General features: G+C 39.9%; 1 protein-coding gene across 6 annotated transcripts; it reads left to right on the plus strand.

Annotated features, from left to right (window-relative positions):
- Window positions 1-1,635: 1,635 nt before the first annotated feature.
- LOC101477192 (GRB2-related adapter protein 2) lies at window positions 1,636-8,804 on the plus strand. 6 transcript variants are annotated; one of them, XM_014407941.3, is made up of 7 exons: window positions 1,669-1,730; window positions 1,813-1,902; window positions 3,454-3,566; window positions 6,094-6,185; window positions 6,538-6,657; window positions 7,407-7,599; window positions 8,304-8,803. In XM_014407941.3, exons 3-7 carry the CDS (start codon window positions 3,489-3,491, stop codon window positions 8,481-8,483), a joined length of 663 nt encoding a protein of 220 aa, XP_014263427.2. In that variant the 5' UTR covers window positions 1,669-1,730; window positions 1,813-1,902; window positions 3,454-3,488; the 3' UTR covers window positions 8,484-8,803. The 6 variants fall into 6 exon arrangements, with proteins under 6 accessions (XP_004556408.2, XP_014263427.2, XP_004556409.2 ...); XM_004556351.4 differs by lacking the exon at window positions 1,813-1,902 and having other exon boundaries at window positions 1,636-1,730; XM_004556352.4 differs by lacking the exon at window positions 1,813-1,902 and having other exon boundaries at window positions 1,695-1,764; window positions 8,304-8,804.
- The last annotated feature ends 4,484 nt before the right edge of the window (window positions 8,805-13,288 follow it).

Genomic DNA, 13,288 nt, shown 5'->3' on the forward strand with positions numbered 1-13,288 from the left:
TTTCCACTGTACACAATGAGGCTGGAAGTCCAAGCTGAGTGCACATATGTAAGGCTAATGTGCAGCCCCACCACTAGTGTAGTTTTGCGTTCTTGGTGAGCTGTCGTGACAGTCTAAACCTAAAAGTAATGCTTTGGTAGTTGCTTCCAAGAAGTTTGCCTGTCAGTGCCATTTGCAACACTCGGGTTATCTTTTCCTCTAAAGGAGTCTAAAACACTTAGACGTTAGGTCAATGTGCTACTAAAAAGGAAATCTGAAACTGTAATATTCTACAAGTGAGTAAGCAGAGTAGGGGAGGAACAAAAGCAGTTCAGTTATTTTGGGTTGAAGTTGTAAAACTGAAGTTTTCTCAGATTTGACTGGAGCTTCTAAACTAATGTTGAATTAAACAGTTTCGATTTCAGTCTTTCACTCAAACAACATTTAGTTTCATGGTGGCGATCGTGGCTCAACAGCTGGGAGTTTGCCTTGTAATCGGAAGGTTGCCGGTTCGAGCCCCAGCTTGGACAGTCTCGGTCGTTGTGTCCTTGGGCAAGACGCTTCACCTGTTGCCTCCTGGTGGTGGTCAGAGGGCCCGGTGGCGCCAGTGTCCGGCAGCCTCGCCTCTGTCAGTGCGCCCCAGGGTGGCTGTGGCTGCAATGTAGCTGCCATCACCAATGGGTGGATGACTGAGTGTGTAAAGCGCTTTGGGGTCCTTAGGGAGTAGTAAAGCACTATACAAATACAGGCCATTTATTATTTAGTTTCAATCATCTAGACATCGAAATGCTTTTAGATTTCGTCAACTACATCTAAAGGTATTTGTGTATACGTCTGTACTTGGGAGGCTTCCCCTGAAAAAATCTTGCACAACATTAAATGCAAAATATGTCCACGTGTCTATGAGAAACAGGAAGCTAGTTATACAGTTTCTAACCTTACTGCACAAGGAGCTTACTCCTGATTGGATTACTTCCAAATCGCCTTTCTATACCACTTAATTAGCTCTAATTGGATCTCACCCTACAAAATATTTTCATCTCATTCTTATTTGCTGACTGAAGTGTCAGAACATTTTTTTAGTTATCTTCTTGTTTTCGTCAGCAAAAAACAAAAATTTGTTTTAACAAAAATGATTGGTCAACAAAACTTACACTGCTCTGTACTTCCTGTTTTTCTTCATTCGGGTCCTTTCAACATTATTTAAACAGAAGCTTCAGAAAAAGCATCTAAATTCAGTCTGAGGCTGCTGAGCTGTGAGACTTGGGCTGTGGGTGAATAGTCCAAATAGTCACTTTACAATAGACAGATGTTATTTATGACTTTTTTTGTTTTTTGCTACGAAATTGTCCATAATGTAATACGAAGCATAATTTTATCACAGCATCTTCAGAGGTCAGATGTGGGTTTACAGCCTGATGTTCAATGAACAATGAACAAAAAATATCCTTTTTTTCATCTGAAGGTTGTGAAATTCTTTCATTACAGCAGCAAAAAATGAAAAGCAAACAAAAAATGAAGTAAATGAATAAAAGGGGGATGTGGTTCAGTTATATGAAACACAATGTTACCAAACAAACATAAGAAACCTACTTAACTGATCCTGAAGCCTTCCTTATACATATACTACAGGTACCTCATCCTTGCACCCGCACTCCCCACAAGCAGGTGGTAGTAATACACCTAACTGCCAAAAGGAAGAGGAGGAGGAGGAGAAGAAGCAGCCACGCCCTTTCATGCCACCTGCAAAGGTCTTTATCCCTACCATGACCTCACAGATCACTGGTAACTCACAGAAACAAAGAATGTAATAATTTCTGTGTAACCCTGCAGGCTGAAAGCGTGTGCGTCATCTAAACAGGTTAAAAGCATGATGGTAAAAGTTTGACTTTGAGTAGCTGCAAATGAAATAAACCTGTGCAGGTAGGTGACCATGTGTGGCTGCCGCCATGACAGTCAGTGACTTTTGTTTGTTTAACTGATTCTTCATGCGGACTGTTTGCGCTATGGTATTTTTCTGTCACCTCTATTTTAAGCTCCCAACTAAGTTTGTCCACTCATGTTCTTGGGTTCAAATCAATCTGCCCACTGGTTTGGGTTAATGGTTTAATCTACAAATATTTAGCCCCCATTTAACCTCTAAACCTTAATGAAAAAGCAGCAACAGCTGGAAAAGTTTAAGACGTGCAGCGATTGACGCAGGAGTATGAAGAGCATTTTACAACTCTGCAAATTACTGAATTTAAATATGTTTTTTAAATTTGTTTGTTTTTTGAGGTTTTCATTGGAGATTTTCCTCTAATAACAAACTTGTCTACCTTGTGCTGACCACCATGCCATCCTCTAATCAGTGATGTTCATTTACATTTTTCCATTCAAATATCTTAATTATTTACAGCAGGTCTCCCAGACATGGATTGATGGGAAATGGGTGGAAACATATGTGAACATACAGTGTATATAAAACAAAACCGGTTTATACATTTTAATGAGTTTGGAAGTCAATATTTGGTTTGACCACCATTGTTCTTCAGCACGGCCTGAACTCTGTTGGGCCGCCTTCTGGTAATTTCTTTTTCATGTGTAGTTCTCCGGGCTTCTTGAAGGACATTCAAAGCTCTTCTTTGGGTGTTTCTGCCTTTTCTTCTGGTCTCTGTCAATGATGTTGACGTCTGTGGAGGCCGATCCATGACTGAGTTTGTGTTCCTCTATCAGAGTGTGCTTTTACCACATTGGTGGTGTGTTTGGGATCACTGTCATGCTGATCCCAGCTGGTATTATAAAGTGGATCAAAGTGGCCACACTGCACACAATGCTGAGATATGCTTTTAGGAATCGCTTGTTCAATTCAAAGAATTGAGAGACAAAAGCCAACAATTAAATGACTCTAAGCACTATGTGGCAATGAGAAATTAAAACGGGAAGAAACCTCTGGCAGAGCCAGGCTCATGGAAGAGCAGCGATCTGCCTCAACTGGTTGGGGGATGTGTGTGAAAATATTATTTTATGCCTGTCAAACTGTGTTAATAGATCAGCAAAAGAAATGGGAACAAATTGTGCTTTTCAGACGGGTGGCTGGTAACAAAGTTCCTAAAGATGTAATTTAAAATTGGTTCCTTGCTAGGTTTTCTGTTAGTTGTAGACACAACACTGGCTAACCTCTTGAGTTAGGAGGCTTTTTATACTTGAATGATTCATAGGGTTAGCATTAAGTGGCTTAGCAAACAAAACTTTCCTTTGAAACTGGTAAAAGAAAAGACTGGAAGTGAGTGTAAAAGCAGCCAATGTCAAAAGACAAATTTTGAAAAACCTTCAGAAAGCCTGAAGAACCTATTGCTCAAGACCGCTTTAAAAGTTATAAGAAAGTCTGAGTGCTTTGAAGACAATATAAAGAAATGCAGCTGGGTTGAGACTTTTATCGAGGACTGTTTACTGGAGACCTTTCTCTGATTGAGCCGCTTGTTCTGTTCGCAGTCTTCTAAACCTTTCAGACGCTTGAGCCCCTCCCAATGGAAGCCAAAGGAAAGTTTGACTTTAATGCAGTAACAGATGATGAGCTGGGCTTCAAACAGGGCGACATAGTCAAGGTCAGTGCGTAACTTTACTCAGCTGTACACAGTTTTCATTAGTGCTGTTGTGCTTGTCTTCATAGTAAAGGTTGTGCCTCAGCACTACAAGCAACCCATTTAACAGGCGCAGCTTTTACTTTGAAGGCAAACTCTCTCCTTTACCAGTTTGTGTGGCACTCTTCAGTTTCACAGCTGCTTCATGAGTAGTTGGTGAGTATTTGTAGGTAAGTTGCAATCGAGGTGCCAACCTGTGGGTTACTACAACAACCAAAGCAACTCAGTGAAGAGCTCTATACCTCTTTGTGACCAATTCCACCCAGTGACTAAGAACAACCACTGGTCAGTAGGGGAGACCGGGGATAGTTGTAACGTGGGTCAGTTGTAACACTTCCAATTTCTCCAATCAGGGCTAAGTTTCAAATGATGTGACTCATCCTGTGCATGCCCAACTCAGTTCTGCTATCACATGTGAAAAATCAGCACATTTTGTCAAACACAGACAATTTAACACGAAAAAAAGTAATTTGTGTGCCAAAAAGTAAGTTTTTCTACTTTATTTCAATTTGTAATAGCATTATTTGCTTTGCAGTTAAACTCATCAAACTTAAATTGTGTTATTTGTATGTCTATGGGGATATATTCTGTGTAGGTCTTTAGTGCTAATGTTTTAGGCGTTGGCTGTAATGTTAGCTAGTTCATGGCTATAGGAGTCTGGGTCAGTTGTAACAGCAACAGTCTGGGTCAGTTGTAACAATAATGCAGATGTTACAACTTACCACACTATTACTTTAACTTATATTAAACAAGTTGGGGCAACGACATCAGCAGAGAGAGGTTCACTGGTCACATTTGTATATGCGGTTAATGCCATTGGCAACACAATTCCTCCACTGTTTGTGTTCCCACACATACATTATGCAGACCACTGTGTCAGAGATGGACCAGTAGGAAGTACTGGTAGTGGAAATAAATCAGGATGGGTGCAAGAAACAGATTTCCTCATCTTTCTGAAGCACTTTGCAAACCACACCAAGGTAAGCCAGGATAAAAAGTAATGGAATTGCGATGCTGGTGAACAACTACATTTTTTCAGCTTCATTGTTATGTTCAAAATTGGTGCAAGAGTTGTAGGTTATAATGCCCACTGAGCCAATGAGGCCAAACTCAAGGAAGACCAACCAAAATTAATGAAATATTCAGTTGCAGAAAATTCCATAATTTGTCTTTTTTGGGGGGTTGGAATATGTTCAAAAGCTAGATTTCTGCATTCTGTCACACACACACACACACACACACAGCTACATAAATGGATGTAAGTGCATTCATGTGTTGAATAAACAAAGATTACATGTTAATGTTTTGTTAGTACCCTTATTTCATTGTGTTACATTTCACCCCAGGATATGTTACAACTAACCCAGACTATGGGGTTAATTGTAACATTTCACTCTTTGTGTTTGAGGCCATACCATGCAATGGGTAATTGTGCTGCAGAGAAAATAGCTGCACTATTTAATAGCAGAGACATGTAAATACTTTGCATTACATTTTGAATCCACTACCTTAAAAGAGCTCCAATTTACAGACAGAAATGTCAAAAATGTTACAACTATCCCCGGTCTCCCCTATGTACGACTCGTTTTTTAGGGGTTTCCATCAGCTGGTAGTATTCCTTTTTTTTTTATTTATTTATTTATTAATAAAATACCTACTCAGCCAGGGTTCCAAGTGAGGTGAGTTGAGCTGAAAATGTGCTGTCAGCAAACTGCATGCCACTGATTGGTCAGAGAGTGACATCACTGGATTAGCCATGAGAGCGCCTCATTCACGACTTTTGAAACCCCATCCATCCATCCTGATATCCATCCATACTTTTGAAACCCGGCAATGAAAATGGCTGCACACAATCAACAGGTACACCATCACATGGTACGCATTCCCTCAGTTACTATGTTGTTCGTGTCACATGATGTCATGGGAATTTTGGGCCGGGTTGCTATAACAACACCACCAACACAGAGGTGGTAATTTAACTGTAATGGAAAATGACCAAACGCCAAGTTGAGGTGAGTAGGTGCTAGTGGAAAAGAGGCATTAAATTCTAACTCGGCATTCCTCCCATCTTTTATATACAGTCGATGTATGTTGCATGTTTGAAACCATGGCAATCGCCACCTGCTGGCCAATAAAGAGTTCAGGTGACTTTCATTTCTACAGGTTACCTCCAGTCTGTCCCAGCTTCTCAGTTTAAACTGTGGTTTTGTTTCTTTTCCTGTGTTATTTTTCATCATGTTCTGTTCTGCTTAGCTTGTGACTCACAATTTCCCCTTTATTGCAACCGATAATAATAACCGCTTTCCCTGCTTTCATCACAGCAATCGGACGTCACTCCCACAGATGTCCGACTGTGTTAAATTTAAAAACTGTCTGGGATGTTGTCTCAATATGTGGGTTGATGGATGGGAGGTTAAAATGTGATGCAGTCCAATATAAGTAAGAAATCTGATACTCCTGTATGAAGTTTTATCTTTTCGCATCTGGACAGATTATACGTTATGACAACATCTGGTGTAAAGCAGAGATGAATGGACAGGAGGGGCTTGTGCCACGTAACTTCCTTGACATTCATTTTCCAAGGTAAGAAACAGATGAACAATAATCCGCTGCAAAAGCAGAAATCCTTTTCATTCTGTGTGCAAACCATTTAAAATGACTACAAAGCAGGAATGAAGAAGATGCCCTAAAGTCAGCTGCACATTTTCCTTCAGTAACACGAATGTACCTGAAAAGTCTCAACATTTTCACACTTTTGAGCTTAGAAGTTCATTTAAGGTCTTAAAAAGCCCAAATTTAGATGTTAAAATCGTACAGGAAAGGCCCAAAGGCAGGATAGTTTTGCTTTTACAACACTGGCTGGTAGGTGTGTGTACTTGCATGTTTGATGCATGTTTGCATCAGATAGTCATGAGCACAGGACCTGTTTCTGCAGATGGTTTCGGGAGGATGCCACTCGTGGAGATGCAGTGGAATTCCTGATGAACAAACACGTGGGAGAGTTTGTGATCCGAGGGTGTCGGACCAGCCCCGGAAACTTCTGCATTTCTGTCAAGTGAGTCAAGTGTGTCTCCCAACTAAGTATTACACACATTACATTGTACCTGATCATTTAGACCTTTTTATTGCCTTAAAAGGGAGAAATAAATACAGTTCATAAGGCGTTTATGATAAGGTCACACTGGGGAAAATGGTGGTAAAAAAGAAAATGATTCTGTTTGCTATGAACTGCCACTCGCAGTTTCCATCTTCAAATTCATTTCTGATACATCAAGACGGTGTTAAAATGGAAATAAAACTGAGTCAGTCTGCTATTAGTCTGCAATTGAATGGGGTCAAATTGGCCGTTGTGTGCAATCTGGTTCATATAATATGGTGATTAACTTTGATAAACTGGCAAAAATCTCACGTCTGTTGCAGTCTGCACACACAAAAATTGACTTTAACTACTTCCATTCAGTGTCCAGCCAGAACTTTCTAATAAGGATGTATAATTTTGAAATGTGTTTTTAATGTTGTGAGACAGACTTAAAGTTCATAAATTCTCAATTTTTTATTTTCAGTTCAAAGACATTTGTTTGTTTCAGTTGTTCTAAAGAGGTTTATGTAGTCAAATGTCAACCATTCTCCCAAGCCCCAATGAGCCATTCCCTGTGTTCTTTTCCTCTTAGCATTTTACTAGCATCATTTTTATTCGCGTTTCTGTTACTTAACTGAAACTAGGTTTGAAATAACGTTAAGTATAATAAACTTGGTGTGAGTGATTTATAATAAAGTTATTCTGACTCTTAAATCTGTTCTCAGGTATGAGCAGGGCATGATGCATTACAGATTGCTGAGGGACAAGAGAGGTCATTACTTCCTGTGGAGCGAAAAATTCACCTCTCTGAACAAACTGGTGGACTTCTACAAAACCAACTCAATCTCCAAAAGCAGGATAATCTACCTCAACGTCAATGGGAGCCTGGACCAAGGCGGCCCCTCCGATGATCAGCCAGTGAGACATGATTGCTTTTATTGAAAACCTCAGATTTAAAGAGCAGTTTATGACAACAAGCAAGTTACGAGGCATGCTGCTTCAGTCAGTTTCAATTAAATAGTCCAAGAACATCAGTTGTCTCAAGGTGCTTTACATTTTAAGGTAAAGACCAGTCGATACCCTATGAGGAGCACTTGCAGGATGGAAGAATTCCCTTTAGATAGGAAGTGACATCCAGCAAATGCACGTTCAGGGAGGGACCACCGTCTAATGTGACCAACCAGCCAGTAACTGAGGGAAGACTCACAGATACAAGTTTCAGGCATCTCTCTCACTCCTTTCACTTAACAGGGTGGTGTCACATGTTGGTTGTTTTGTTTGCGCAGTGAAAAGTTAAAATGGTGCCAGCATATCACATCTCGCTTATTCAAATATTCCAGCGTTGCAGCTGTCAAGTCAATTCACTTTATGGAATTAACCTGATAGGACGAGAGAGTCCGTGCACTTTCAAACTCTGTTAGCTTGCCTTTTGATTAATTAGATATTTTTGATAAGGTGATCACACCAGCAAACATTACAACTTTAAACATGTGGAACACCATCGAAGTGTAGATGCAGCACAGGAGGGCTGATCGGGATGACCTCATCAAGCCTAAACTGTGCAAGCCTCATCAAGAAGTTGTCTGTCGGGTATTGATCAGTGTTTGTTTTTCCTCCCACAGACTAAGTCTTGTTTTCAAGTGATGGCGATGTGCGACTTCCCTGCTATACAAGACGACGAGCTTGGTTTCAACGCAGGAGACGTCATTGAGGTGCTGGATATGTCTCATCCTTTTTGGTGGAAAGGGAAGCTGAAAGGAATTATTGGACTGTTTCCTGTAAATGCCACGAGACCACTGTGAGGAAATCCACCCCTGATGCTTTTACTACACCTGCTTACACTCGGACTCGGCCTGCAGGTGCACCTGCCCTCGATTAAGAGTTTCTAAACCTTAATGAAAAGCAGGCTTTTAGATAATATGCTGCACATCAGCCTTCAACCAGAGGAGTGAGTCAGTACAGCTTTTTATCTACAAACGAGCAGAATAATGATGAATGTCTGCTCATGTTTTAACACATGGATGTATGCCCTACACACACTTTTTTTTTTACCTTTTAAATAAAACATTTTATGTCCAAGATTAAATCTGAACTCATTATGAGGGGAGAATTTTTTCACTTTTCTTATTACAAAGTTGATTCCTGTCAAATCTATCCTGTGACATTCCCTGTTACTTATTTCCAGCTGATAGACTGTACATTGAAGATGGAAATGGTTGGTGGTCTGAAAAGTGAATTCCTAAAGCTGCATTCTTTCTAATGGCCACCAGGAGGCAACACCTGCGTTTGGGGGGAAAAACAAAATCCTCTGGCTGTATTCTGTCTTCTGCCCCATCCATGTTTTCATGGTGGAAACAAAAACACAAAGGTTACAATGTGCTTGTTAAGTGATGATGTGACAGCCCTGTATTTATAGGTCCAAGCATCTCCTTCACTGAACAATGGCCTCGTCTTTTAAACACATCGAGTGGATAAAGAGAGAGTAATTTATCTGCAACCAATCATGTCCCAGGCACCACAGAAAATAATATTCTCTGACTGACTTTGTTAAGGAGCTGAAGTTTACAGATGTAGGTGCAGGAGCAGGGCTTGCTGCTTGTTTCCATTTAGTTTTCTAGCAGATAAGCAATTTAATGTTACTTGATTATTATTATTTATTTATTTTTTGTTAGCAAGATTTAGTATTTATTTATTGTCATTGTCAAGAACAATGAAATTGCGTTTGGGGCTTCCATACAACCCAAAAAAAAAAAGAAGAAAATAATAAATACCCCTTAAAACCCAAGTGTACATATTTAACCCAGTGTGACTCCAATGCAATAAGACAATCCTTAGCAATAACATGAGAACATGACAAGTAGTGTTCGTAGAAATTCAGACAAAGACCTGAGAAACATGACAAAGTACAACAATGCAACCCATTCAATATTATTGTACTGTGAGATATGATATCAGATATGATAGTTATCTATTTAAGAAAGAGGGGGGGCAGGAGGGGGAAGAGAATAAAGATATGATGCACCAATGCAGACCAGTTCATTGCTATTAAGAAGTTGGATATGGTTATTGTCCGTGAGAGGGGGGCAGAGAGTTCAGGAGCCTCACAGCCTGTGGATACAGGCTGTTGGCCAGTCTGGATGTTCTGGCCTGTATAGACCTGTACCTTCTCCCTGAGGGCAGCAGATGGAAAAGGTGGCGCGCAGGGTGATGTTGGTCCCGCAGGATACTGTGCACCCTCCTCAGACAGCGAGTGGGGAAGATATTACTGATCTCTGGCAGACTTGTTCCAATAATTCTGCCAGCTTCTTTCACCACCCGAGTGCTTGCTGATCGGCTTTGGTGCAGCTGGGGAACCACACTAGATTATACCAAAAACTCAGCAAGATCAATTTTATAAAAGTGTTGTTGAGGTGAAGTGTGGACAAACAAAAGAACCCATCTGACGTACATCAAAGTCACTTTACTTAAAAATCAGCAAAGGAAGGGGGGCATTTACATAAGTGGAAGTTCTCTACAGGCTTTTAGTTACTACTGGGCCCAAGAAAACACAACACATGCTGTCAAAATGAATCTGTAGCACTAGTAATGGTACTATCAGCTTATTTTATTGCATTTTGATTGTTTAGTTTTCGGAAACAAAATAAGCCACAAAATACTCAGAATTTCAATTTTAAAAAGTTATGGCACACCTAAGGAAAGCTAAATACTAAATGGAAACATGAAGGTTTTAACATGTTACTGTATTTCATATCTTACTGTAAACTATATGTGCATTTTTTTGCATGGTATTAACCATCCTCACTCCAGTGGAAACATTTTTGAGAGCTGTGCTATTTCTGGTTTCCTCGGACAGAATTGTGCAGATGCACACTTCTCTCTTCCAAAAGCTGTCATCACTTTCTCTGCTTCACCTGGAGGTAAACTCTTTTCTCATATACAGAAATTTGGTGTGCTGAAGATTGCACAAGTCAGTTGGTTCAGAATGCCCTGATATGATATTCACAGTGGTAAGAATAAAACAGACTGGTGTGCGCACCTTATAAATCTAATGGGGAATTTCACGTCCACATTAACCAGGATGCTGCAGAAGAATAAGTGATGGCCAACCACAAACAGTTTCTCTTAAAGTATTTCTTCTGGCCCATTCTGCATTTATCATCATGGTCATTTCTATTATTTTAGTTGTATCCAGAATAGGTTAGCCTGAGGTTGGCTTTAAAAAAGAAAAAATGGAGATTGACCCTCGATCTTGGGACAACCAAACTCTTGAAAAGGTGATTATGAAAACATTCCTTAGAAGTTGCTTCAAAGTAAAGGTTAATGGGCAGGGATAGCTCAGTAGGTAGAGTGATTACCCCATGATTGGAAGGTCGGGGGTTCGACTCCACTGAGCGGCTACCTTGAGGTACCCCTGAGCAAGTTTCCGTCCCTACACACTGCTCCCTGGGCGCTGCATTGGTGGCTGCCCACTGGGTGAATGGGTTAAATGCAGAGGAGTAATTTCCCTACGGGGGCTAACACATACACATAAAAAAAACAAAAACATTAATGCATTGCTTACCTCCCAGTGGATATAAATAAATAAGAATATGAAGAAAGAGGCCGACGGCAGCTTTTAATCCACTGCTTTGATTCTGCAGCTGAAGATGGATAAATGTCAAACTGTGAGGCTAACAGCTGAGGAGCACTATGACCTCACCTCACTGCCTTGTGAAAGTGTAGCTATAAATAAAAGAAGTGTTTATTTAAAAGGCACAATGAGCCTGCAAACATACGTGAATTAATTTTCATTTTCATGTTCAGTTATTTCAGATATATTCATAGATAAACAGTGAAGGTAATTTAAATTTACAGAAGAAAAAATAAACCATGCAAAGGGCTGAAAACTCATCTTTGCGGTTATTTAAATGTTCAACAAAAGGAAGAAGAAAATATTTTATTTTCATTCTTTTATGTAAAAATGGTAAGATTGATTCATTTCAAAATAAAATAAAAATATGTAGTTTATTGTTTATGTTTAAATTTAGGTTTTTCATTTGTTTTGTTAACTTGTGGCCTGACCACTTTTCTCAGTGGATGCATACACTGACCATTGTACATTTAAAAAGGTTGTGTATGTATGTTATCTAATAATCTAATTAGATTGGTAATCTAATAATTGTATTTTTCTGTCCATCCACTCCCTCCTCTCCTGGAGCCTTACATCCTCTCTCAGGAGATTTTAAATCTCACCCTGTTTATTCTTATGTTTGTCGCTGACTGACTCTCACCCTCCTCCACCTGGAGTGTCCTCAGGGATGGAGGCAATTAGGACAGGAATCTCTATAACAACATGTCATCCATGAGGCTAAACCAAGGCCAAGTAATAGAGCTTCCCACTCACTCCCTCACCTGCACTGACCCTGTGCATTTGCAGTCCTGAAGGAAATCCTCCACCATGACAGCTCAACAGAAACAGCAACAAAGAACATTTAAGTTTATTATATATTAATATTTTATATATGGTTTTCTTATAGTCCCAGGAGACTGACCTTCACATGCAGCTCCAGGTTCTCCAGAGTCAAAGGACAGGAGCACATGTCAATTACGTTAATGTCTGAATGCAGCAGGACACACACCATCTGACAGAAATCATTATAGCTGGATGCCCTATTTAGGGTTTAAAAAAGAAGAAGAAAACCAGCAGGGGTACTACAGGCTGATTAATTATAATGGGCTCTGCAAAGGAAGAGAACTAATTAAACACCACACTGACTGAATTCTTGGCCCTGGTAAAAAGGTAATGTTCACCTCTGAGTGTAATGTAATGAACTCAACAGTCTGCTCTCTGCTCAAACAAAACAGCACGTTGGAGTATTTTTGGCTTAATAATAACAAACAAAATCAGGCGAATTAGCAAACAATGCTAAATGAAAGTAGCTATGTGTTGAATCCTGATGTCTGAGTGTGAAAGTGACATCTGCATGAAAACGAAGCAGGCTCCACTAGTTGGGGTTCATTTGTATGCATGTATGTATTGTAAGCAGCAATGTTATATAACCTCCATGATGTCTGTAAGACACATAAAAAATAAGACGCTCAAAAACCAGATGTGCTTTTAACTTACTGTGAACATCAGACCTGTTTATGTTCAGTCTGTTGTGAATCTTACCAGAATATTCAGTCCTTAAACCTCATTAAAAACAACATATTTTATTAAAATCCAACCATCTGTATTTCTCTGCTTGTAACATTTCTAGAAATCTGACTCATTTCCCCGTTACAGCACCAGACCACAGATTAGTTTTCGAGCTGCTGTACTCTCTTATTTTTGAAATAATGTGAGTGGCCTTCCACTTCATAAAACTGCATTGTGACTCACCGCCTACAGCACAAAGCTCCTCTTATTATTTATCAGTCTTTGAATAAAGCTGGTGGCCATCATCTGGACTTCAGCTCACCTCGGACGTTTGTACTTTTTGTCTCCTACGGGAAACTTTCAAGGTATTCTTGATGGTTGGATTTGATTTTCTATCTGAATGCATGTTCATTCAGCAGGGGAGACTGTGCCAGGTTTGTCTCATCCACACAAATATGTCTTTAATTTGACCGTGAGGATGAATGGACC

Source organism: Maylandia zebra, linkage group LG4 (genome assembly GCF_041146795.1).
Source record: "Maylandia zebra isolate NMK-2024a linkage group LG4, Mzebra_GT3a, whole genome shotgun sequence".
NCBI lineage: Eukaryota > Metazoa > Chordata > Actinopteri > Cichliformes > Cichlidae > Maylandia > Maylandia zebra.